The sequence below is a fragment of the Psammomys obesus genome, unplaced genomic scaffold, assembly GCF_907164565.1.
Source record: "Psammomys obesus unplaced genomic scaffold, mPsaObe1.curated_primary_1811, whole genome shotgun sequence".
Taxonomy (NCBI): Eukaryota; Metazoa; Chordata; class Mammalia; order Rodentia; family Muridae; genus Psammomys; species Psammomys obesus.
In genome coordinates this window covers 3,381,167-3,408,090 of record NW_026586816.1, presented here as the reverse complement: position 1 = coordinate 3,408,090, position 26,924 = coordinate 3,381,167, and the positions used below count along the sequence as shown (strand labels likewise).

Sequence of the window (26,924 nt, the reverse complement as noted above, 5' to 3'; positions counted from 1 at the left end):
GGCAGCTAGTGGCCATCTGTAATTCTAGTTCCAGGGGATTCAGTGCCCATGGTCTTGAGACAGGCTGTGGTGCTCAGCCATACATTCAGGAACATAGACATAAAGTTTAAGATATGATTGTATATTTTCAATGTTAATGATAATAAGTGCATTAATGATAGGTTATACCAGAACGTAAGTAAGGAAAGTAGGGACATGAAGGGAGACAATGTGTAAATAAATCTCTGTCTCCTAGTAAGACATCAGAACTCTTGTTGGTCAAAAGAGGGATAAGACAAGCAAGGATAGAAAGAAAATCTCTCTCTGGATTGTTTTATGTGTTTTTGTTTTTAAACATTTAACGTAACTACCATTTTAAAAATGACTTCCTTTTTTTCATATGGTTTAATATATTAAGATCTTTGAAATATAAAATATCTTCAATTTTAAAATTTTAGAACATAGTTTTAGAATTATTGCATAATTAAAAGGAAATATGAGAAGCAATATTAAGGTTGGAACAAACAAGCTTCATGTATTTACTCAATAAATGGTTATCCTGTCTTTTTTTTAAATGCAGTTTTATATGGCCTTACCAGAATCAATATTTGCATTTCTGATGCTTAATCACCTTTAAATTGATAAATGCTGAAAATAAAGTGTTGAGAAAGTTAAAGGAATCTCTGTTAGCTTTTCTATTCAGATCCTTCAATTTCCCTTGCATATTAAATATAAATTGATTTAGATTGGGAATCAGTAGCCAGTCTATAGTAGCAGATGTATTAATTCTCAACACAAACTCTACCTTGGTTTTAGGTTATGGGAAGCTGGTTGGAAACAACGATACTACAAGAACAAATTTGATGTAGATGCAGCTGATGAGAAATTCCGACGTAAGGTTGTTCAGTCCTATGTTGAAGGATTGTGCTGGGTTCTTCGATATTACTACCAGGTACCAAAAAAAGTTTACCTCCTAAGTTTTTGGCTAATCAATTTAGAAAAACAGTAATTTCTGTAATTGTACATAATATTGAATATCTTTAGATGAAATCTATACTTACCATTTTAAACTTTCTACTAAAAATTAACTACCATGAATAATATTTGTAAAGACTTGAAGGTTCCTTAGGAATTACTCTGTCAATAAAATTTGGTTTTGTTGTGTTAAAGATTCTAAGGCTCAGAGTCTTTGAGTTGGTCTTTAAGATGATTAAAGTTTAACAGGGTTTTGGTTTGTTTGTTTGTTTAAATAGAATTTTAAAATAACTCAGTATTTAGCAGTCACTAAGTAAGTAAAGGATACAGTGTGGCGCATACTAATAAAAGTTTGAAAGGGATTTGATTGTAGCAGTTCTTTTATAATATGATGTTACCATGAAATGAATATGAATTGAACTGGTTTATATCTGACTTGAACTTTTTGTTAATTGAGGTACCAGGTTGGTGAGAGATTAGGTAGACACATGTAAGATTGTAACACTGATGGACAGTAACTGGCTTCATGTTAGAGTGAACTTAAGTTTGCTGTCACCTGGGCCTAGATGAAGTGGGTCAGAATGTAGATTGCACCAAGTAGTGATGGGTAGAGACCCTCCTTTCTGTTTTGCATCACACTAGAAAGGCATCTCATTTTCCGTGAGTATTGCTTGCTTTTGTTTTGTTTTTGCTGTCTTTATTAATCATTTATAGTTATTATACATGGAAGTATAATAATAAATTTTGGTTGTTTAATTCTCAAATACTATTGATGGTCCCAACTACTACCTGCTCAGTAAATCTGTGGTGAAAACTGCCTTTAGTTTTATTTGATGACAGAAGCTCTGAGATTGGAAAGAAATGTCATCAAATATATTTTAAGGATAAATTCTTAATGAATTTGTGTTTGTGAATATAAATTTCAATGTTAACTAGTGATTATTCAAGAAGTTTTGCAAACATTTTTAAGTAAAGGAACCACTGATAGGAAGCAGTTAAATAATATTTTGAACTATGAAAAATTAATAAGTAGAGTATATGCCAGAAATCATATTTTACAAATAGGATATTACAGACTGGTAGTAATAGTCTAATTTATTTTACTATGTTCATCATTAAGAGTATTTTGCTTTTATTTGTCATTAATGACTTTAGGGCTGTGCTTCCTGGAAGTGGTATTATCCATTCCATTATGCGCCATTTGCCTCAGACTTTGAAGGTATTGCAGACATGTCTTCTGAGTTTGAAAAGGGCACAAAACCGGTAAGCTTCCAGTTGATGAAAAAATAGGAATTTGCATTAGGTAGTAATTGGGGGTCTTTAACCCTCTTCTTTCTTGCAGTTTAAACCACTGGAACAACTCATGGGCGTTTTTCCAGCAGCAAGTGGTAACTTTCTACCTCCAACATGGCGGAAGCTCATGAGTGACCCTGTAAGTCTTTGTGTTTGAAAATGTATTGGTTAACATTAGTCAGTGTTATTTTTGGGCATCACAGTTTAAAAAGCTGAAGTACAGAAAGAATGTGTTCCTCTGTATTTTTTACTGCATAATGTGTACTTTCTTTGACTGTGAGTATCCTACCTAGTAAATAAAACTGATTTGTTTTCAATCTACATGTTACTTTTTTGAGATATAGTGCTTACTATATAGCCCTGGAACTCCCCCTGTAGACCAGGCTGGCCTTGAACTCACTGAGGTCCACCTCTTTACTCCCCAGTACCAGAATTAAAGTTGTGAGTCACCACACCCTGCATAATTATTTTTATTTATTTTAGCCCTAAATAATGACTTCAAACAATCTGCCTGACTTACCTAAAATTACTTTTAAGCTTTTTTTTTTTTTTTTTTTTTGGCTATTTAAAAATTGAGACCAAGCCACCAGGAAGTATGAAATGTTGAATAACTAAACCTTTCACTGCCTGTGTGTAGCCCATAATACTAGTTCTAAAACTCCTTTTCTCTGTGTAAATAAAGTTGTTATTTTACTACATCTGATATTAGGGACCTCATACCTTAGCATTTAGAGAAAATATATCTCATTTCCTCATTGAGGCTTGATGAATTGAATAAAAGTCCTATTATGTTTTGTGACAAGGTATGTGGTTTTTGGCTTTGATTCTTTTACTTTCTTCCTGAAACAGGATTCTAGTATAATTGACTTCTATCCTGAAGATTTTGCTATTGATTTGAATGGAAAGAAATATGCATGGCAAGGTAAAATTTAAATATTACTCCTTTTTGTTCACCTTTTTGGTTTTTTTTGAAGACAGTTTGTCTGTAGACCAGGCTGGGCTCTTGACTCTGAGATACTTCTGCCTCTGCCTCCACCTCCTCAGAGCTAGGATCAAAGGCATGTGCCACCATTGCTTGATTTCTTTCCAGTTTTTAATGAAGCTGATCGATCATTCATAACTTAAAGGAAAAAAGAATTCTGAAAACCACATTTATTTTTACAACTGTGTGAAAAGTTAATATATCTGTTCAATACATGATTGTCATGTTCTATAGTAATTTTAATAGTAAAATTTTGGTATCTTGTTGAAATAGATTAAAATTGGAGGTGTAGTGTTCTTTGTGGCATTTTTCTTCAGTCAGTAATCCATTGTAACCTTTTAATTTTGTTGAGAATGAAACTCACTCATGCCCATTTGGAGTTGTGGAAACTTAAGACAAATATACTAGAAACTTAATAGTTGGCATTTGTTTGCTTTGCCTGTATTTTAAAATTCTTTATGTAAATTATCTAGAAAATTACATTAATCATTTAGACTCCACCCACAGTAAAGAAGTTGTCAAATTTAGTACTGTTAAGAATTATATTTTAAGACACAAATTTAAAACTTAGTGGAAGCAGTGTTAACATATTACTTGGAAAAGTTCTTGCCTGGGCTGATTAAACCTTAAAATGATAGGAAGAGAATGTAACTGGACACTTTAAAAAACAAAACATTTTTGAGTGTGTGTACTTTTAGAACATTTGTAACTTAATAGCAATATTGGGATTTTACACAATTTGTTATGTATATAACAGTTTTGATTTCTTTTTGTTTTATAAATCAACAGAAAACTTAGGTAATTTTCTCAAAAGTTTGATAGTGGCAAAACTAAGATTTGAAGCTTGCGTGTGTGACTCTAGAAGAGCTCCTTTGAAATGACTGTGTCTGAGCATACCCACTGGTGTGGGGTCAATGAGAGGGTCAGATGAGGTCATGTGTGGATCGCAGTGTCAGGGAGGAGCTGCCTGCTCTTCTCGCTTCACCACCACACACTGCGGATAACCATTTTCTTTCTCCTCTAGGTAGCAAAGGTGCCTTGCTCCTTGGTGGTTTCCTCACTGCAACTTGTAGTGCAGGTAGCACTTAAAGTTGTTTCCTGATTGGATTCAGCTTCTGGAATTAAAATTGTAGGAAGTTTTATTATAGGAAAGTCTTATAGGGCTTTCTTTGAATCCTGAGTCAAATGGATAGAAAGTAAAAGCTAAATAATGATTTAGGTATTTGTTGGTATATTTCTCCCAAGTGTATGACTGAATAAAATTTGAACAACTCCTTTATTTCCCTGTTTGCCAATAATTGAATTAGCCTTGCCTAGATAACAGGCAATTATGCCGATAATTTTGAGATCACTTTTTGGCAGTGCAAAATTTATATTAGAACTTAGATTCTTATATTGCAGTGAAATCAAATGCTTCCTTACTGAGAAAAGAATAGTAATTAGTAATTTTTACTTTGGAAGATTTTTCATTTCTTAAAATTTTCAAATACAGTGGTTTAGAGTGGTTCTTTTTAGAATTGTTTAGTTCTGTTTCACATTTGTTGCTATTTATCTTTAAGTTTTATTTGGCAAAAATGCTATTGTTTTCTGTATTCTAGCAGAACAAAGATACGCGCTTTTTTTTACTATTATAATAGATACTATATTAATGATAAGCTTCCTTGAAAATGATAACCATATGATCAAGTAAAATAATGACTTTAATTGAGCACTCTCTGGGGGCCATTTCCAGCCTCCAAGTGAACAGTCTGTTCTGTTTCCCACTAAAAAGTTATTTAGGCAAGGCTCTAAAGGATGTTTGCATACAAATTAATCAGATTGAAATATAAACAGTGCTATGGAAGTTTGGAAGTTGAAGAGATTTCATGTAGTTCAGAAATAGAAATTTTGGGTATATTAGGTAAATAACCTTATTTTACAAAGAATCAGGAAGGACTAGAGGACAAGCTTAAACTCTAGAAAGATGAGCTCTTGGTTGCCTGAGGACATTAGTAAGGTGACAGTGTTGTAAGTATGAAAAGTACGGGGACTTTTTGGTCATTACCACGACATATGAAAATATTTGCATTTGAGTTTTGGCTACGTGACAAAATAGAGCTCAGTACCAAATGTCTTTGTGTCAGCGGAGACACTTTACTAGAACGTTCGTTTGAACCAATGAAAGTCTGAAATGGGTTGTTTCTAATAGTCAGGTGGTGCATTGTCTTCCCCAGGTGTTGCTCTGTTGCCGTTTGTGGATGAGCGAAGGCTGCGAGCTGCCCTAGAGGAGGTGTACCCAGACCTCACTCCAGAAGAGAGTAAGAGCCACACTGCACTTGCTCAGTACTGAATCTGTCCAGCATGGGCTTCAGTTCTCTATAGACTTTTTCTACTTGTCACATTACTGATACAGGAGGCATAAATTATTGATTTACTTCTTTGTAACAGACATTAACTTTGCTTCTTAATCCGTTATCTGTAAATTGAGTACTAAGTAATTGTAATTTTTAATTCAAAAGTATTTTCTGAATTTATTAAAGACTGATGTTCAATTGGGTTTTAAGGGTGCTAAGGCAGGATTGTTAAAAGTTTAAGTTCAGCTTGGGCTACAGTATGAGATCCTCAGAAAAAAAGTTATGCTTCAAGAATATCTCTTAAGGTATTGCAAGCAAGTGGATGTAGGAAACATGCAGATAATGTGTCTGACAATGTATATTTCAAGCCAAAACAAGTAAAAACAGATGAAGATAGTCACTTCAAACTGATTAAAGAACAGTCATCAAGAGCATGCTAATATTCTAAACCCTGAACACAAGTGAATCCAGTTTGATAAAACAAGTACTGCTAGAGATAGCATCACAAACTCGAGCAATTGACAAGTAATCAACAAATATCTGCATTAAATGACATTACAGATGAAATTGACTGAGCAGATAATTTATAGAACATTCATCCCAGAGTACACACATTTCTTAGACCACAAAACTATCTCTGAAATAAATCATATAATAGGACATAAACCAAGTTTTAGCAAATAGAGGGAAATGGGAATAATTCCTTATATTCTCTGATCTTGCAGGAATAAGACTATAAATCAACAGTGAGAGAAACCCTAGAGCATCCACAAACTGTGGAGATTAAACAAGACACTACAGAACAATGACTGGTCCTTGAAGAAACTAAGAAGGAAATAAACATTCCTAGGTTAATTAAAAAAAAGAAAGAATACCCTTTGACTTTTGATTCTTAATGACATGCCCCACAAAAATACTCCTGCCTCTCACGAAGGCATTACTCATTTTCTCCATCTGCCTTCTTCCTATTATCATTCAAAGGATTAACTTTTCTTGAAAGAGTTGGGTAAAACAAGCATTTACTCCTAGAGGACTAACTTGAAACTTATTTTGCATTAAAAGTAGCATTTTATGACTAAGGAAGAGTATTTAGATTGTGAAATCATGAAGCTGAACTCAGTTTTGAAAATTTTAGTATCAGTATAACAGGTTTAAGAAATTTGTTTCATATTTCTCGTGATGTGGTTTGTATTTCTTTAGAGAATGTTATCTTTTACAAGAAGTCAGCTACTTTATAATTAAGAAAGTCTTGTCCTTTATCTTGCAATGTATCCAATTATGACTCATCAATGACCTTTTTTTAAGAGTTACTCATTGTTGAAAACTCATTCCAGAATATTATTGCTTCCATAGAAACACACATCACACATTTAAGCTTGTCACTTATATTTTGTAAACACTGTGCTGGAATTAGTTTCAGAAGGTGCTTTTCTTTGTTAAAGCTTTATAAAAATAGGTCTTATTAGATATAATTGCTTGACTGTGGTCTTATGCTTTTTTATTTAGACAGGAGAAATAGTCTTGGAGGTGATGTTTTGTTTGTGGGAAAACTTCATCCATTGCACGACTTCATTTTGGAGCTTTATCAGACAGGTTCCACAGAGGTACAGTGTACAATTTATTTAATAATTAGGAATACATACATGCTGTATGTGTGTGTGTGTGTAGCATTTAATTTACTCTTTTTTTAAGTATAAAATTTTGTGACACTGAATGTATTTATGCTGTTGTACATGTAGCACCATTGTGTGCCTGTAGAACTTTTCATTTACCCACATAGATAGTATTAAACATCTTCTCATTCTGTGATTCCCAGAGTCAAGTATTTATCTTTCTCTATGAGTCTGATTATTCTTGGTACCTTGTATAACTGGATTCCAACACTGTGAATCCTTATTGTCTGTCTCATTTCACTTGGCATATGAAAGTTCATCCATGTTGTAGGCATTACCAAAATGTCATTTCTTTATACGAATGATTAATTTTCAGTAGGAAGCAAATGCCACACTTTATCAGTTCACCTGCTGATAGAGCCTTGGTTTGTTTTCTCTGTCACCCATTAGCGGTTTTGAATAATAGTCCTCTGAACTTACATGAAGGTGCACAAGTCTCCACTGTGCTCTCATGTTCCATTCATTCAGTTTTTATTATAAGAATGCATTTTTTTCACAGCCCATAGATGTGCCACCTGAATTGTGTCACGGGATTCAAGGAAAGTTTTCTTTGGATGAAGAAGCCATTCTTCCAGATCAGTAAGTATCCACTTGAATATCATTGTGAAGACTAGAAGGAAGCTTAGTTTGCTTTTCCTTTTTGCCTGCTGTCTTATTTTCTAGTAATAGTGTGAAAATTATACCTAAAACAAAATTCCGCTAGACTAAAATAAGGACATGGATTCCAAAGCCGAGCTCTATCATCTAACAGCTTTGCTGCCTTCTGTGGGCCTTTCTGGGTTCCTGAAACTAAGGTACCTGCACAGTCAGAGCTGGTGTCATATCACTGCTATTTCAATGTCACTTGCTTTTTCCCTTCTTTTCTTTAATACACAGTGTTTTCAGAGGCAAAATATATAAGAAGCAGATGACTGAAATAAATAAGCCAGATGTTTAGATTAAAAAAATGTAACATGATAGTGTTGATTTTTAAAGTTGTATTGTAGTTTATGTCTTAACCTGGCTAGCATCCAAATAATTGAGACTGAACTAGTATATTTATTTAACAAGCTTTACAGCACAACTGGGTAGTATTAACATATTTTAACTCTCTAAGCTACTATGGCTACCTTCCAGCTGAAATCTCTGAGATACTTGGGTTTTATGGCTTTCTCAGCTCCAGCTGCTCTCTCATGAGGACCTCTCATCCTCTCTCCTGGACCTCTTCCTGTGAATCCCTACTGCCTTTCTCTTCTTCTCCCCTAGCTGGCAGAAAGTCAAGTCATATTGTTTCCCCTGTTTAGTCATTTGTTGGCTAGTAAGCTTCTTTATTGACATATCAGTCAACAGTTGGGGAGCAATGTTTACATAACATTGAATCAGATTCTCAGAACAAAGATTGTAACCAGATATGGGGGTACAGAACAATGCACAATAACATGACTACAAGTGATAACTCGATTGATTGGTTTGGTTTTGTAAAGTAGTTGTTTTACATTGAGATAGTATTTATGCTAATTTAGTATTTAAAAAGTTAATAGACACTTAGAGCCAACATAAAAGTACTTTGAGATCCTTCATAATTTTTTCCATCTGGTGTGTGTACCCACTGTGTGCATACGTTCACTCGTATAGAAAGTCGGCAGCCATCTTGGATGCCTTTCTCATTTACTCTCTTTTTATTTTCCTTTTCTCTTTTGAATCACAGTCTCTCTTGATCCTTGAGCTAGCATACAGTGTTTGGCCAGCAAGCACCTGGGATCCTTCTCTCTCTGTCTTCTCTATCCTAGTATTACAAGGACGGTTGCCATGTTAGGTTTAAAAGCCTGGTGCTGGGAATTAGTGCTCAGGCCTAATGCTTGCTTAGCAGTTTACTGGCTGAATCATTCCCCAGCCCCACTGCCTAATTTGTATGACTGTAAAAGAGTGCTGAGACCAGAGTTTTTAGACAGCTACTCAGGGCACGTATTGAGGAGGATTCTTATTAATCAAAGAGTGTGTTATTTCAGAGCAAGGGTATTTCAGAGTGGCAACAATGTAGTATCATCACAGTGAGTAGTAGTTTGTGAATATATTGATACTAGGTCCTTGAGACATTGTCATATCTTTTTTGTCAATCTGCTTATTAACCTTTTGTGGTTTACAGTTGTATTTTTCTGGTTACTAGTGAGATTAAGTATTTTATGGTTAGTGACTATTTGGCCTTCTTTTTTTTAAAATAATTTTTCTTTTTAATCATGTGAATTCTTGTCTATGTGTGGAGAAGTGTATGTGAGTGCACATAGTTTTGGAGACCAGAAGAAGGCATCAGAGTACTCTAGAGGTGGCATTATAGGAGGTTGTGAGCCTTCTGACCTGGATGCTGACGACTAAACTTGAGTTCTTTAGAAGAGCTGTGTGTGTTTGTTTGTTTGTTTGTTTGTTTATTTTTAAATCTCTTTCTGACCCTTTGGATTAATTGGGGAAGAGGGAATGTATTTTGTTGTTCTATTTTATGAGTTCTAATATAAACCCTTTGCCCATGATTGTTTTATATTTTAACAATAAGCAGAATCATCTTTATATTGTTTTTGTTAGTGCATTTTAATGATTTATTTTTTTAAAAGCCTGACAAAATAGCATGCCTTACTTGCCTACAGAGTTTCAGTGTGCACAGGTGATTTTTCTTGTTTTCCTTTAGAACAGTATGTTCTCCCGTGCCCATGTTACGGGACCTGACACAGAACACTGCAGTCAGGTAAGTTTTCTAGAATTCAGAGTATTAGTTCAGGGTACAGCTTAGAATTTACAAGTGAATTTTAACTGATCTCTAATTTACAAGGAAATGGCAGTGTTAATTTACCAGTTCTTTCAGATTGAGAGTCCTTGTGTTGCAGACCTCAGAGCAGAGCCTCTTGACTTTAAATTATGTATATTGTTGCGGTTACTGATTTAACAAGCATGCTTATCTGTTTTCTGGTTTCCCCTGACAACCTCTGATTCTCTCAGGATTAGGAAAGTGGGAGGTGGAAATGGAGTTTGTGGGTAACATGTCATAGAGAAGCAGACAGACCTTTATGCCCAGTGGCTCACATTGTTTCACTTGTAATTATTGCTATAATTGTGGTCCTGCAGAATTAAAAATAAAAATATTATGTAATATATTTTACTTAAGGTTAACTTGAAATTTTATCTCTCACTTTAGCATCTTCCATTGGGTTAAAAAAAAAGGAATGTAACTATTACAAATAAAAGTCAGCATACTGCTTCTCTCTGTGATATAATTGCAAATATTGGTGCCAGAATTTATGCTGTTATCATTTTTTGGCAGTGTTTAAGCAAGACTAAAGCAAACATATTTAAGAATTTGGTAAATGCTTGATAATTCTAAGTCTTTCTGACCCATTGTTAAAATTGCTTATACTTTCGGGAAGTACTTTAGATTTTATTTAAATTTCTCATCTGCAAAATATTACTAGTTTATTTCCTGGCTTAGATGGACTTAGTTAGTAGCTAATTGCCATTCTAGAAGGGCTTATTTTTTATATATATTTTGCTGTTCATCTTTATACAGTTTGTTCTGAGTCTGTGTCTTTTGTTAAGGGTGAAGTGCAGACTTTAAAGCCCTGCTTATAAGCCCATCTCAAACAATCTGGCTCTGCCGCATGAAGTGTGGACGCTGCATTAACTTGTGGTGTTTCTGCCTCACGCAGATACTTCACGCCAGTTAATTACACCAGTTTTCTTTTTGAATTGTCACATTTTTGTGTGTATTCCTTGGGTTTCCTGCATTTTTCAAAGGCCTTTCTGCCTAGCCCTCTAGTAATACTTAATTCTGTTCAAGCGTCTACTTAGGATAAAGAAGTTTGCCCAGAAGAGAGTTACAGATCAGTGAACAAGTCTTGGAGTATTTTGGGGTGATAGATGCTGCTGCTTCTGGTGATGGGGGTAGTTAACTGTTTCTGAATGTGAAGGGCCCTGTAATGTTTGATACAAATGTGTTCATTGTGCTCATTGAGTTTACAAAACAAATTCAAGGTCTAGGTGCAGCTATACATTGAAAGTGAAATTTGTTGAGTTAATTTTCAAAAATTTGTGGAAAACTCAAGCTAATTTTTATATTATAGTGTAATTTTTAGCCTATTTTTTAAGAGATGATGTTGAGGCCAAGATTCCGTTTTCTGCAATGGTGTATGTATATGTACATGTGCAAATTGTATATTCCAATTACATTTGTTTGATGAATGAAGATCAAAAAAATAGAACCTTTTAAGTCATTTATTTATTTGTTTGTTTTTTGAGACACGGTTTCTCTGTGTAGTCTTGGCTGTCCTGGACTCACTTTGTAGACCAGGCTGGCCTCTTCTTCCTTGAGTGTCCAGCTACCTAGTTATTTATTTTGGCTCCTCATATTTTCTCTCAGCCAGTGTCTCCTTCAATTCTTGAGAAATTCTTTCCTCAGATTGACTTGGATTAGTTCCTGTCATATTTGATCTTGAGTTTTAAGAAAGTGTATTATTTCACAAGTTAGTGTTCATAAAAAGACTAAGCAAATCTCCCTATATCTTGGGAGATCTTTTGATTTCCTAAGCCATTCAGTAGCTTAACTTTGAATATAATCGAGTGAGTTGTTTCCTTTAATTGCCCTCATTTTGATTCTTTTTCACTATTTTAATTTGTTTGGCTGTAGTGTTCTTTTCTGTTAATTCCTTGCTGACTTAATTATTTAAAAAAGTTTATCTTCCCGGTGTAGCAGCACACTTGGCTGTTGTTTTGGAGGGGCAGGAGGTATGCAGACACACATTACATGTGTGCTTTCCAGGCCTATCATGATTTAGACTAGTAGTTCTCAACCTTCCTAATGCAGTGACCTTTTAATACAGTTCCTCATGTTGCGGTGACCCACAACCATAAAATTATTTTTTGTTGCTACTACGCAACTGTGAATTTGCTACAGTTATAAATCATAATGTGGATATTTGATACCAGTGAATAGGTCATTTGTCCCCCAAAGCAAGTTGTAACCCACAGACTGAGAACTGCTGAATTAGAAGAACCTTGGCTCTGTGGCCTGAATCTCTTCTTTCTCAAGGTTACCTCCTTGCCATTCTGCCCGGTCCTTTCAGAATTACTTTGACCTTTATTCCTTTCTTTTAGTGCTTGAAATGCTCTTTCCTTCTTTATCTGCCTGTCTGTGACTAGGCTCCATTGCCTTTTTTTTTTTTAATTGGATTGGTGTAAATGGAATTTTAAATGTAATGATTACCACAGTATTTATAAAGCTCACAGCTGTCACATAGGTAATTCTGAATCACAAGCCTGAAGGAAATGGGATACACACACTCAACAGCAGATTTGATGGTGGAAAACACTTGGGAGGGTTTAGCTGCCACTGCCTACAATCCTATGTAGGACACTAACTAGTTAACCTCTCCTGATAGAATGTCACAGTTCTACAAACTCTTTAAGTGGTTTAAAATGTCAAGTTTATGAATTGGTAAAACTTTTGCCAGAGCGTTTACATTGGCATGCTGGTTTGGCATTCAGTATAGAGGGGATAGGAAAAGGTAGAGGAAAAGTGCAGCCTGCTATTTGGAGTTTTCTCCCTGCTTTGAAAAGCATGCTACCATTCTCAAACAGTAATGTTGAAATAACATTTGTCAGAATAATTCCTTTTTTGTCTTAAAAAATTGTTATTAGGCATGCAAGTTCATGGTACACACACACACACATAACAGAGAGGGAGAGAGAGAGCATGTGGCTTTCACAGGATAGCTTTGTGGAGTTGGCTCTTTCCTTCCTCTTTTATGAGGGTTCTAGAGATTAAATTCAGGTTGCCAGGCTTATTCAGTAAGTGTCTTTACCCTCTGTACTGTCTCGACAGCTCCTCAGAATAATTCTTTTTTTTAATATAATTTTTTATTTAATACAATTTATTCACTTTCTATCCCAGCTGTAGCCCTATCCTCATGCCCTCCAAATCCTGTCCTCCCTCTCCCTCCCTCATCTCTTCCCATGCTCCTTCCCAGTCCATCGATACAGGAGGACCTCCTCCCCTTCCCTCTGACCCTAGCCTATCAGGTCTCATCAGGAGTGGCTGCATTGTCTTCCTCTGTGGCCTGGTATCTGCTCCCCACTCAGGGGGAAGTGATCAAAGAGCAGGCCAATCAGTTCATGTCAGAGACAGGCTCTGTTCCCCTAACTAGGGAACCCACTTGGATACTGAGCTGCCATGGGCTACATTTGTGCAGGCATTCTAGGTTATCTCCATGAATGGTCCTTGGTTGGAGTAGCAGTCTCAGAAAAGACTCCTAGGCCCAGATTTTTCTCCTTGTGGAGCTCCAGACCCTTCCAGGTCTTTCTGGTCTCCCCTCTTCTTTCATAAAATTCCCTGCACTCTGCCCAAAGTTTGGCTATGAGTCTCAGCATTTGCTTTAATACCCTGCTGGGTAGAGTCTTTTAAAGACCCTTTCTGGTAGGCTCCTGTCTTGTTTCTTGTTTTCACCTTTTTCCAATGCCTATCCCGTTTGCATTTCTGAATGAAGATTGAGCATCTTACCCAAGGTCCTTCTTCTTGATAGCTTCTTTAGGTGTATAGATTTTAGTATTATTATTCTATATTATATATCTAATATCCACTTAAGAGTGAGTATATACCCTGTGCATCTTTCTGCTTCTGGGATCCCTCACTCTGGATGATCTTTTCTAGTTCCCACCATTTGCCTGCAAATTTCATGACTTCCTTGTCTTTAATAGCTGAATAGTATTCCTTGTGTAAATGTGCCACAATTTCTGTATCCATTCCTCAACTGAGGGACATCTGGCTTGTTTCCAGCTTCTGGCTATTTTACCAGTAAAGCTGTTATGAACATGGTTGAGCAAATGGCCTTGTATTTGAGCACCTTTTGGATATATGTCTAGGAGTGGTATAGCTGGATCTTGAGGTAGCACTATTCCTAATTGTCTAAGAAAGCGCCAGATTGATTTCCAAAGTGGTTGTACAAGTTTACATTCCCACCAGCAATGGAGGGTTCCTCTTTCTCCTCATCCTCTCCAGCATGTGTTGTCCCTTGAGTTTTTGATCTTAGCCATTCTGATAGGTGTAAGGTGAAATCTCAGGGTCGTTTTGATTTGCATTTCCCTGATGACTAAGGACTTTGAACATGTCTTTAAGTGTTTCTCTGCCATTTGATATTCCTCTGTTAAGAATTCTCTATTTATCTCTGTACCCCAGTTTTTAACTGGCTTACTTGAGTTGTTGCTGTTTAACATCTTGAGTTCTTTATATATTCTGGATATTAGCCCTCTATCAGATATACGGTAGCTCTGGGCTGGCGACTTGAGCGCTGGCCAGGACCCAGGAACTCTTCTGGGGTTTAGCTGGGTGACCTGAACCTGATTGGTTCCCACACCGTGAGGTTTCCTCTCACCTGAGAAACACAATTGCTGGTGTTTTAGGGCCCAGAATTCCATCTGTTGGTCACTGTGCCGTCCCTGCTGTGCAGCTGGTCAGAAACAGTGTCCTCCTGGCGCTGCCATCTTGGATCCTTGTTAACAATTTTTTTTTTTTTTTTTTTTTTTTTTTACCTGTGTCCTGAGGATTTCATATTTTTGGATGAGCGTTGGTTCTTTAACAAGTTGTAATTCTCAAATTCAGATTATAACTTACAACATGGTGAATTAGAAATGTCATAAGCATCATAAGTAAACTCTTAGAAATAGCCATTTCTGAGTCAGAAGGCAGACTTGGACATATACCTAACAATTTGGGGGCTAGATAATAAATAACTACCACTATCAGATAGGGAATTTGATTGAGCTACTCAGTATAGTTTTAAGTGTTAACCAAGATTTATTAAAGCAGGGTGTGTGACTTCAGCTATGATTAAGAGCCTCACTAAACATGTTTGTTTCCCTTCGTAAGTTGCTGTCTTAGGGTTTTTATAGCTGTGATGAGATACCATGATCAAAGCAACTTTGAGAGAAAAAGGTTTATTCAGCTTACACTTCTGTATCACTGTTCATTATCAATGGAAGTCAGGACAGGAATTTAAGAAGGGCAGGAACCTAGGAGCAGGGACTGATGTGGAGGCTATTGAGGAGTGTTGCTTTCTGGCTTGCTCAGCTGGCTTTCTTATACAACCCAGGACCTCCAGCTCAGTAGTGGTACCACCCACAGTGGGCTGGGTCTCCCCTTATCAATCACTAATTAAGAAAATGCCTGTAGGCTTGCCTACAGCCAGAGCTTATGGAGGCATTTCCTTAATTGAGGTTCTTTCCTCTCAGATGACTTTAGCATGTGTCAACTTGTTATAAAACTGTTCAGAACAGTTGCTTAGCTATTTGTGTACACATTTAATTTTTATATTTTGTTATAAACTTTCTCAGCTTTTCCAGTATTGTACTGGGAATACTTAAGAATTGGGATAATGTCTTATTATTTTTCTGTGATCATTTACAGTTATCTAGAACCTGGCTCTTTCTATAGAGAAAGTTACCTGAAGACAATGCAATAGAGATCAGAGGTAGTTTGGTAAGGAAGATATTTAACCATTTGACAAAATCATTGTCTAAGATAATATTTTGGACAGTTTTGAATTTCAGTTATTCTGCTTAGATATCTTTGTTTAGTATCTTTGCTACTTTGAAAATTAAAATCGTAACACCATCAAATCATTAAAATTTTCATTGTTCTCTTTCAGTATTAATTTTAAAGATCCACAGTTTGCTGAAGATTATGTTTTTAAAGCTGTAATGCTTCCAGGGGCAAGGTAACAACAGTAAATTACGTACCTAGATGTGTGCTTTGTGACAGCGTGCATCCCTGTATCCTAAATAGTGTACTTTCAAATGACCAGGAAGCCAGCAGCAGTTCTGAAACCTGGTGACTGGGAAAAATCCAGCAATGGGCGGCAGTGGAAACCCCAGCTTGGCTTTAACCGGGACCGGCGACCTGTTCACCTGGACCAGGCAGCTTTTAGAACTTTAGGGTGAGTTTTGTGATTCTAGTTTGTATCTTGTACTTTTTCCCTCCTTAGTCATTCCATAAATAAGTCTTTCTGCCACAGATATCTAAGAGATTATACAGTACAACTACTTTTATTTATATTAGTGATTTTGATAGTCTACTCCTCCTCTTCTTCTTTTTCTTCTTCCCTTCCTCTTCCCATCTGTCTGTCTGTCTGCTAGCCTACCTGCCATCTGCTGCTGCTGCTGCTGCTGCTTCTCGTCCTCCTCCTCCTCCTTCTTCTTCTTCTTCTTCCCCCCCCCACTCTCTCTCTCTCCCCTGCTTCCCTCCTCTCTGTCTCTCAACAGGATCTCTGTGTAGGCCTGGCTGGCCTGAAACCGCCTATGTGTAGGCCAAACTAGCCTCAAACTCACAGAGATCTGCTTGCCTTTGTCTCAGAGCACTAAGGATTAACTTTTTTTCATTTTAGATATTCACTTTTATATTTCTGTATGTATTGCACTATATGTTCCATGAAGAGTTTATTCTCTTAATGGATGTTTTTTCTAGTTTTCTAACAGACAAAGGGGGGGGGGATCCAAGATGGCGGCCACCAGCGTGCACCTTATATGAGGGGCAAAGGACCTGAAACGCCAAAATTGGCAACTGTTTCATAGTAAAACAAATTGGACAAAAAGAAAGGTTCACTGGTATAATGAAGGTGTCTACAGTGCAAAGGCAGACTCTAAGGGGTGCCATCTTTTAGAGTTTCAAATTCATTTAAAAGAAGAAAGTCTAAACTGAGAGGATTCCCTATTTCTCTAAAGAACTTACCTACATAGTTCTTTCCCTGGGATCTACAGACAGATATTGAAACAGCTGGTTTCAAGCGGACTATGCTGACTCTGGGTGGTAGAACAAATTTGCCGTTATTTTATTTATAGAGATGATAGATGAAAGACTGATTGGAGTGTAAATTTTGCTCTAGTTTCTGAGAGCAACTAACTACCAGCATAGTAAGGGGGTTTGAGGGTTTAGAATCAGCAAGAAATCCGTGAAATGCATTTGTGTCAAGCTGTGAAGATGAAACCTATGTTGCCATGCACACTGTAGGATATTAGAGATGCCAGGACCAGAGGGACTTCTACGAGTGAGCAGCTGTCATCAGGAGGGGGAACCAGCGTACTAAAGCAGGTGTATATGATGCAGGTAGAAGAGCTAAAAGGGCTGGAATCCTATGCCTTTTGGAGTCTAGTCAAATTGATCACTAGCCCCAGATGTTAAACATGGAGTTGCCATGTCTATCCTGTTTGCCATTGGAAGGAGAAGACAAGGAACAGGACAGGAGCCTTTCACAAGTGGCCTCTGAAAGACTCTACCCATAAGGGTATCAAAGGAGATACTGAGACTCATAGCCAAACTTTGAGCAGTGTGCAGGAAACCTTTTGGAAGAAGAGGGATTTAGAAAGACCTGGAGGGAACAGAAACAAGAACAGAGCCAATAAACCTGGACCCACGGGGACCTGCAGAGACTAATACTCCAACCATGGACCATGCATGGCAATGACCTAGAACGCCTAGTAGAGGAAGCCCATAGGCTGCTCCATTTCCAAGTGGGTTCCCTAGTAGGGGGGCAGGTGCTGTCTCAGATATGAACTCAGTGGCTAGCTCTTTGATCACCTCCCTGTCTGGGGTTCAGCCTTATTAGGCCACAGAGGAAGATGATTCAGCCTTGATGAAACCTGATAAGCTAGGGTCAGATAGAAGCGGAGGAGATCCTTTCCTATTAGTGGAATAGGGAAGGGGCATTGGGAGAAAAAAAAAGAGAGGGTGAGTGTGACTAAAAGGAGACAAGGAACGGGACTATAGCCAGGATACAAAGTGAATAAAGTGTAACAAATAAAATTAATTAAAAATAATCATGGAGTTGCAAAATAAAAAAACCCACAAAAGAATGAAATACTGTGTTTTTACTGGTGAGAAGCTTTGAATTTGTCATGCGTCACAACAACAGAGTATCTTTATGAAGTGTTAACCATTACATCAATACACAAAGACTCTAGGCTTTTGGATTTTTGTTTACCTATGCTTGAAAGGTGATATCTCGTTGTTTAAATTGACATTTTTCTGCAGCTAAGAAAATGTTTATTTGATCATATGTATTTCCTTTATAAATTTGTGGGTTTTTTTTCCCCCCAGACAGGGTTTCTCTGTGTAGCCTTGGCTATCATACACTCACTTTGTAGACCAAGTGAGTCTCAAACTCACAGGGATCCGCCTGCCTCTTCCTCCTTGAGTGCTGGGATTACAGGTGTGTACCATCATGTCTGGCTTGTGGTTTTTATCTTTGACCTTTATTAGCTGTTGAATTGTCTTTTTTCCTAGTTATAAAAGAAACTGTATTTAGAGGACTTTGAAACAGTGAAATTAAGGCTAGGATAAAAAGAATGATGGGTGTGGTAGCATATGCCTATGCCTATAATATCTACAAGGCTGAGGCAAGATTACAAGTTGGAAGCCAACCTAGGCTACAAAGTGAGACTCTGTCTCAAAAAAAAGAAAAACAAAACCAACAAAAATACTTGCTGGAGGAAATGTTAATAACCCATAATTCAGGAATTAAAATAACTCATTAACAGGTATTTTTTTCTATTTATGACACATCTAAAGATTGAAAAGGTAATTTAGGCAGAAAGTCGTTGGCAGCATATAATTGTATATTTTTAAAAATGTGGCTTAGAGTTTAAGAGTAAAATACAGTCTCTTTTTTTTTTTTTTAAGTTTCTTCCTAAACTTATAAAAGTTACTGTACCACTCTGCATCTCAGTGTACTAATGTGTGAAGTGGACAGTGATCGCACCTGCCTTCTGAAGTGCTGGGAGCTTCACAGTGTGAATGTGACGGTGTACAAGTCAGCTGATCCTGTCACTGTTTGGAAACTTCATTTTTTATAATAATAAAAGAAACAGCTTTAGAATAGACTCAGTTTTGCATCATTCTTAGTCTTTTAGAATGAAGTTCTTTTAGAAAGAAGCACACTGATGTTCTTGTAAGAGTTCTGAGCGTCAAAGACGTTTTTAAATCTAAATTCTTATTACTTGGAGCTTACCTTGAAAATAGTTTAAAGGAACATAGCTGTACACCTAATCTCTTGTTTATCAAAACCTGTAATGTTAGCATTAAATGAGAGAAAAGGTTTAGTAAAATATGAGACATTACCATAGTGAAGTAGTCTATAGATTTCATGCTATAATTATTAAGAGTAAAGAAAGCCACAGGGTAGTGTTTGATATGGTACAGTAAAATAGCAAATTATAGAATAGTGGTTAGTAGTGACTTGAACAGAACAGATCCTTGAGGAAAAAAGCTAACCCATAACAAAAAAGATATGTTGCCTTTTACCTAAGTAATGAAATGCTTAGAGGATTATGAGCATCTTACTGTCACCGTTGTGTACTGTTTTGAACTTTAATCACTTATTTTTATATTAATCAGGTCTGACAATAAGTAGGAAACACTAGTGTTTGATGTGTCATCTTAATGTATTAATGTATTTCTGTATGTGGCTCTCAATGTTTTTTCTTATGTGAGGGTCTCTTTTACAGCCATGTTATGCCAAGAGGCTCGGGGACTGGTGTTTACAGCAACGCTGCGCCACCACCTGCCAATCACCAGGGGAGTGTATACAGGCCACTGTTGAGAGCGCAAGCTCAGATTCCAAAACTTATGTCAAGTAAGTTTTTACTGCTTGCTTGCCTTATATTCTAAACGCACTATGTCAGCAAAGGCTGCTTTCCTTCTCATCCTCACTGCCAAGAGATTGGTTGTTTTCATGTAGAGAGAATTAAACATTGCTAGAAGATTTGTAAGAGAACACTTTGTGAAAAATCTTTCAAATACTTTCTTTCTTGTTTGTATTTAGCTGAGTTAAGGTGAACTGAATTTCTTTCTTTTCTTTATTTATAAACTTATTTCTGAGTTAACCTGTGCAGAAAGAGGTATATGTAATCAATTACTGTTTAACCATTAATATAAGTATTTAAACAGTTAAATAGGTTCATTAGATAGGAAATAGTAATTATTTAGATGCTGAAAGACAAAGTGTTCCTATCTTGGTCCACATTATATGTTAGTTCTACCTAACATGAAGCCAGGCATTGCTTTAGGTAGTAATAGCTCTCATCTGAGAGAACCTTGACTTTTCTTTTACTCCTCAAAACCAGTTTAATAAAAGGTTTATAATGTTAAACACAGAAGAAAAATATGGTATTTTGATTACCATAGTAAGGGTTAGAAATAGTTGAGTGCTGTGCATGCTAGGTTTACCAATGATTTTAATTTTATTCCCACTTAATGTTATTTTTGAGCTCCATGGCTGTGCGTATTCATTATGAAAGTACAGATCATGTGCTAGGTTCTCTAAACTATCTTCATAAAGTCCTTACTATTTCATTCCTGGTTATCTGTTTGCTATTCAACCAGACAAGGGCAGCATGGGGGAGAAGAAACATTTGTTAAGTCTGAGGTACATTAACACTTAAGATCTGTTTTTTAAAACTTCAAAAGGATGAGAGCTAGGGGTGTGCCGAGCAGTGGATCTCTTGTCTTGCTGGTCAGTGTCCTGTGTTTGACCTCTGCTACCACCTTGGAATAAGAAGAATGCTGCTCTAGTGCAGAGGACTCACAGAAATCTTTTAAACCTCTTTTCCTGTTTCCCCTCGCTTCTCTTCCTTTCCTTCTTTCCATCTCAATTGTTTTGTTATTATTGTTGGTTTATTTTTGAGGTAAGGTTTTGTTTGCCAGTATGTAGCTCTGGTTGGCCTCTGACTTACAGGAATTCTGCTTTAGCATTCTGAGTGCTGGAACAATTGGCTAGATCCACCACAGCAGACTTAAGCCTCTTTCTTGATCCTAATTGTATCTCACTGCTACATACTGTAGAGCCAGGCATTGCTTTAGGTGTGCTATGTAGTTATCAAAGTGCCAGGTAAAGTGGGTGATTGTTAGGTGGCGTCTGTGCGCTGTGCCCATGACAGTTTTAACGCAAGTTGACAGACCATTTTCTAACTTGAAGCACAGATTTTCTGGACATACTACATAAGAAGAAATGGGTTCTGAAGATCTTACTCTCTCAGGGCCCACTTGTTATCAGGTACACTGTCTGATAGTGTGACTTTGCTGTGTTGTATGACTTTCTGAAATTGAATACAACATCATGACTCACTCCTAGGCAAACTCTGTACCTCAACACTTTTTTTCTAAGATTTATTTTTTTTTAATGTGTGTTTGTGTGCATGTCATATGTATATGTATGCCACCTGCATGTGTATGCCACATGTGTGCTGGTGCTGCAGAGACCAGAGAGTGAATCAGATCCCCTGGAACTGGAATTAACAGGTGGTTGTGAGCTATCTGACGTGAGTGCTAGGAATGAGTGTCCTTAACTGCCGCCATCTCTCCAGTGCCTCATTTTCTTTTTTGTAGCACAGAGGGGTGCAGCGTTTAGTGAGCCTGTGGGAAACTGTAGAGCAATTGCTTCTAATCTCAAGCAGGTAACAATTCTGAGTGTTTCCTTATCTTTCTTATTAATGCCTGCCTTGTGCAATGGAGGATTCTAATCAGTCTGAAAGAACCAATCTGTGCCCTGAGGTTTTGCTAGTAAGTAATGAGAGCATGTCCAGCTCATTTTCAAAACCAGATCTTTATTGACACATTCTTTATCAGTTCTCTTTTTCTTATGGCTCTTTACCATTAATTTCTGTCCATAATGGCACTACATAAGAATTGAGATGTAAAAATGCTAGTGCCAGTGTAGTCTTAGTTAAGCTACTGCTTCTTAGGATGATAATTATCAGGAATTCTTAGGTATAGGCATTGTATATTCTTCCACAGGAATAAGGAGGTTTGAGCAGCAAAGGTAAAAGCATGTGCTCACAATTAAGCAGTTCTTTTCATCCCTTGTTAATGAAATGCCTATGGTGGGGTAACTTAAAAATAATTTTTTTGTTGTTTTTGGTGGGGTTTGTTTTTGTTTTTTATTTGTTTATTTGTTTTGGAGACACTTATGTAGCCCTGGCTGTCCTGGAACTTGCTCTGTAGAACAGGTTGTCTTCGAACTCACAGAGATCCACCTGTCTCTGCCTCCCATGTGCTGAAATTAAAGGTGTGTGCCATCATTGCTGGGCCCAAAACAAGGATTTTATTTGTGCTCTTCATTCTGAAAGAGAAGGTTTGAAGGGCTTCATGCATTGCTGACCTTTTCATTGGCAGAGCCCTAAAGCAGCAGGGAACAGCATATAGCAAGAGATGGGGGATGCTTTCTCCCTTGACTTAGAACATTACCCAGGATTTAATCATGAGGGATCTACCCTGATGAGCCTAGCCTAACCCTATTCATCTCCCTTTCCCCCACCATCCTCTTTTCATAGGCTCTCCTTTCCTTTTTGTTTTTGTTCTTGCAGATAAGATCTTAGTATGTTATATAGGTTTCTCTTTTGGACTAAAGTGGTCCCTACTCAGAACCTTAAGTAGCCCGGGACCCTAGTCTGCCATCATTCCTGGATCTCTACCCCGTAATACCTCACAGCAGGAATCAAAATTTTAACACATGATCCTTGAGGAATACTCAAGCCATAACTCACCCAAAGCATTATATTCCTAAGTTCCAACAGCAGCCTGCTACCACTGTGATCTCTTTATATAGTGTCTGGTAGATACTTATCTTTAAATCTTCTTTTTACTCAACTTAAATTCATAAGTTATATCACTGTTACAACATGAGTTCAATGTGCCTTTTAAAAAAAATGTATATCAAGGGCTGGGAAGATGGCTCAGTGATTAAGAGCAATAGCTATTCTTCCAAAGAACCTGGGTTCAATTCCCAGCACCTGACGGCTCTGAGCTACCACATAACTCCCATTCCAGGGAATCTGACATTGTCTTCTGGACTTTGAGGGCATTGCATGCACATTGTAGACAGACATTGGCAAGCAAAACAACCATAACATTAATAAAAATGAATCTTTGACAATATACACACATATATCAAAATAAAGGCAGAATTGTGAAAATCTATTGCACTGGGTATGACAACACACATCTGTAATCCTCACAGCATTTGGGGTGCTAAGGTAGGAGGAGGGTTCCACAGATTTGAAGCCACAGAGGGAGAACCTGTCTCAAACAAAACAAAAAAAACCCCACAAAACAACAAAATCTAACATCCTCTTTGGGAAATGATGGCCTCGGTCAAGTAGTACTTGGCTTAACAGGAGCGCATAACCTGTAGAAAATCACTCATTATACATTTGAAACTTGAAGATTTTGTCAGAAACTTTGATTTTATTAAATTGAAAACCGGACCACTTAATTTTTCAAAGTGTTTTAAGTGCCATAATTATTTTCTCTGATAAGGTGTAAAGTCACTGTCAGCTGTCTGCTATCAGTGTCTCCTCTTGTTGGTCTTTCGTTTGCCTTTAATATGACAGTTTGCGGTTATACTTCTTTGTTTTTTTGATAACTTTAGTTAGAGTCAAGTATCACCCTTAGTACCATTCAGTTTCTGCATTCTAAAGAACTTGGTGCATGGCTTCTCTTCATTTTGGTCAGTAAACTTTCAGTTAGCCGCATTTGAAAAGTGATTTGTGATTACTGCAATAAGTAAACATGAAATCTTTTCTGTGATTGCCACAATGATTAAATAAATTGTCACTTGAGAACCTATTGGAGAACCTGGGTTTATGTGGCCTTAGAGCTCTAGAAAAGGGGATAAATTTTTAAAGACCAAAGGAAAAAAAAATTAACTGTCTTTTTTTCTCCCTTGTGCTTGTACCTTCTGAAGTGCAATTCATTGTCTCACAGGTTTTTTTTTCCTCCCACTCAAAAAAGATCTTCTGTTAGAGCCGTACAAATGAATGGTAATAAGTTTGTTTTACTGTCTACTTCATTACTTAGCCTGGAAATATTTCTGCTTTGTGAATACTTAAGGGCTGTATGTATTACTCAGAGCTTCATGAAAAAAGTTGTATCTGAAAAAATTTTGGTGTTTGTTTGTTTATTTATTTATATTAAAATGAAGAATGTTTAATAAGTATATGACTGAAAATTTGTAAGTTTTATGTTATTTGCTCAAGTTTTAGCAAAATGCAATATGTTTGCTAATACTAAGATTATATGAACAAGGGTTGTTTTGAAAGTGAGAATTAAATATGAAAGTGCTTGATGTACTGGAAACACTGACATGGGAATGGATGTTAATCACTTTCTAGCACTTAAAGGTAGACTATTAGGAAGTGCTCACTCTATGCTTTATTGTATTAGTTCTTGAAAATAATGTGCAACATGTTTGGATTTAATACTGTATTGATGGTGGTGATGGCATTACCCTGCAATTATACATTTTCTAGGAGAAAAACATTTTCCTCCTTCATTTTCAGAAAATATTAGGGTAAAATGCTCTGGAAAGTTTATTTTAATATGTATTTGTCTTTTTCATTGTCTTTATTTGATCTTGAATAAATCGGGGTTTTTGTATGAAACTTTTCCAAGTACCATAGAGGGTATGTATTTCTGTGGTTATTAGGAGACACTATGGAACCAGACTTAGAGAATTAAGTCTTAATGATAAATAGAGGCATGTTTCCAGGGTGAAGAGCTGAGGCATGCAGAACAGAGCTAACCAGGGTCTGAATCTGAGTCATTCTGTTGGTTGTGTTTTGTTTACTTTTGTCAGGTTATTACCTAGTTTTGTACATGCAAAACATAAAAATACGATAGTTTTTAAACATTTAAACTGATCCTTACAATTTTTCTTTATCATCTGAATAGGTTATTGGTCTTCAAGTTTAACAAAATAATCAGAAAAAGTACAAGTGCTGATTTTTATTATCAGTAGGCTTTTCTGATAAATTGCAAGTCATTGAAAATTAAATGTTTACTAAATGTCTTATGTTTTCCATTTAAGGGAGCCACACAAGTGAAATAGTTGCTATTCTTACATGAATTTCTAGGCTTTACCTGGTTAAGATTTCTTTGGTGTTAAGTTTAGCTCAGCTGCTTGAGTGCTTATCTAGCATAAAGCCATGAGTTCCATCTCCCAGCACCATATATAACATGCATGGGACTGTTACTCACCTCTACTATTCAGAAAGTGGAAGCAAGAGGATCAGAAGTTCACTAACATCCTTGGCTGTATAGTTTGAGACTGGACTGAGATACATGAGATACAGTCTAAAAAAATAAGATAAAATACAGATTTTTCCTGGAAACTTATAGTTTGTAGTGATTCACTGGGCCCAGAATAGACAACTTTCTTATTTCTGTGAACTTTGTAATTAGCTTCCAGAATTTCCGTTGAGGTTTTGAACCGTATTTCATATATGATGACCATTGTGTTGTAGCTGAGCTTTACTGCTAGTAATTTCATTTTAAGCAGTAAGATGGGATAATTCAGCTAGATAGACTACTTGGCTTTCTGATAAAGGATTTCCTCTTTTTTTTTTTTTTTTTTTTTGAGATAGGAGTCCCTAGTTGGGTGCTGGAAACTATGCAAGTTGGCATGAATCTTTGAGTAGTATACCTCCCTCAGTCCTTTGGAGATGAGCAGAAACCCCAAAGCAGAAGAGGCCGGACAGACATGTCATGCTATAGTTGTCAGTTGCCACATACTTTACTTGCCCCATTTTTGCTTTATGATTTTTTTTCCCCCCAGACAGGGTTTCTCTATGTAGCCTTGGCTGTCCTGGACTTGCTTTGTAGACCAGACTGGCCTCAAACTCACAGAGATCTATCTGCCTCTGTCCCCCTGAGTGCTGGGATTACAGTGTTTGCCAGTGTGCCGAGCTGCTTTATGAAATTTTTAAAAGCATTAATTTTTTTCATTTTTTTGTAAAATCAAATTGTACATTTTTTTGGTTCTTAACTAGGGCTAAGCTTTCATTTCTTCTTTCCTTTAAGAAAGTAATTTTGAAAAGCCTGGTTTTGGTTTGTGTTTTCATTAAAATGAGAGCCTGAATAAATATGTCATGGTAGGTTGTGCTGTCCTTGCTCTTTGCAGTCTGGAGCGGTTACTGTCCTCCCCTAGTGATATACAACTTCTGGATCCAGCTGTTTTAATTAGGTACCAGCAGAGCCTGCTAAAGGCAGATAATAACTACGACGCTGAAGCCAGGAGCACTGGCTGCTTGATACAGCCCCTTTGAGTGCTTTAAATGTGAATGCCATGCCTGACGAGGAATGGATGGTTCTTTACTTCCTTTCAATGCTTAGTTTATGTAGAACAGCGACAGCCATTTAGTTTCTTCTAAGTAGATAAAGTTGCCAGTTCAGCTTTGTGATAATGGCATAGGGGAATTGATGACCAGGAAACTATAGAAAAATAGGTGGTTCTTTTATTGCTTTTTCTTGGTGGTTTGTGTTGAGAGATTGTATGTTTTCCATTTGATGGTGTGGCAGTTGGCACACTCATGAGGAAAGTGTTACCACAGTCCTATTTAGAGTTATTATTTAGAGTCAGTGTACCATCATGAAAAAGGCTGAGATCCTCTTTTGTGTGTGTGTGTGTGTGTAGCATTTAAAGTACACATTAAAAAGTATGTGTACCCACTACAACAAGTGAGAGAAAAGTGCAGGTATGGCCAAGGTTACCAAAATCACCTTGTTAGCAACAAAAATATAATCAACGAAAGTTTATGCTGATTCTGTTGGGTTTTTTGTTTTGTTTTATTGTTGTTTGGTTTTCAAGACAGGGTTTCTCTGTGTAACATTGGCTTTCCTGGACTTGCTTT

The 26,924-nt window shown here is 36.8% G+C and overlaps 1 protein-coding gene across 1 annotated transcript in view; it reads left to right on the top strand.

Annotated features, from left to right (window-relative positions):
- Positions 1-26,924, top strand: part of Xrn2 (5'-3' exoribonuclease 2) — a 68,384-nt gene that overhangs the window by 32,290 nt on the left and 9,170 nt on the right. The window contains exons 17-27 of the mRNA XM_055602600.1: positions 796-931; positions 2,110-2,217; positions 2,297-2,386; positions 3,097-3,169; positions 5,443-5,526; positions 7,069-7,166; positions 7,735-7,814; positions 9,895-9,951; positions 15,896-15,964; positions 16,052-16,183; positions 19,746-19,873. Coding sequence (XP_055458575.1) covers positions 796-931; positions 2,110-2,217; positions 2,297-2,386; positions 3,097-3,169; positions 5,443-5,526; positions 7,069-7,166; positions 7,735-7,814; positions 9,895-9,951; positions 15,896-15,964; positions 16,052-16,183; positions 19,746-19,873 — 1,055 coding nt within the window. The remainder of the gene's footprint in view (positions 1-795; positions 932-2,109; positions 2,218-2,296; positions 2,387-3,096; positions 3,170-5,442; positions 5,527-7,068; positions 7,167-7,734; positions 7,815-9,894; positions 9,952-15,895; positions 15,965-16,051; positions 16,184-19,745; positions 19,874-26,924) is intronic.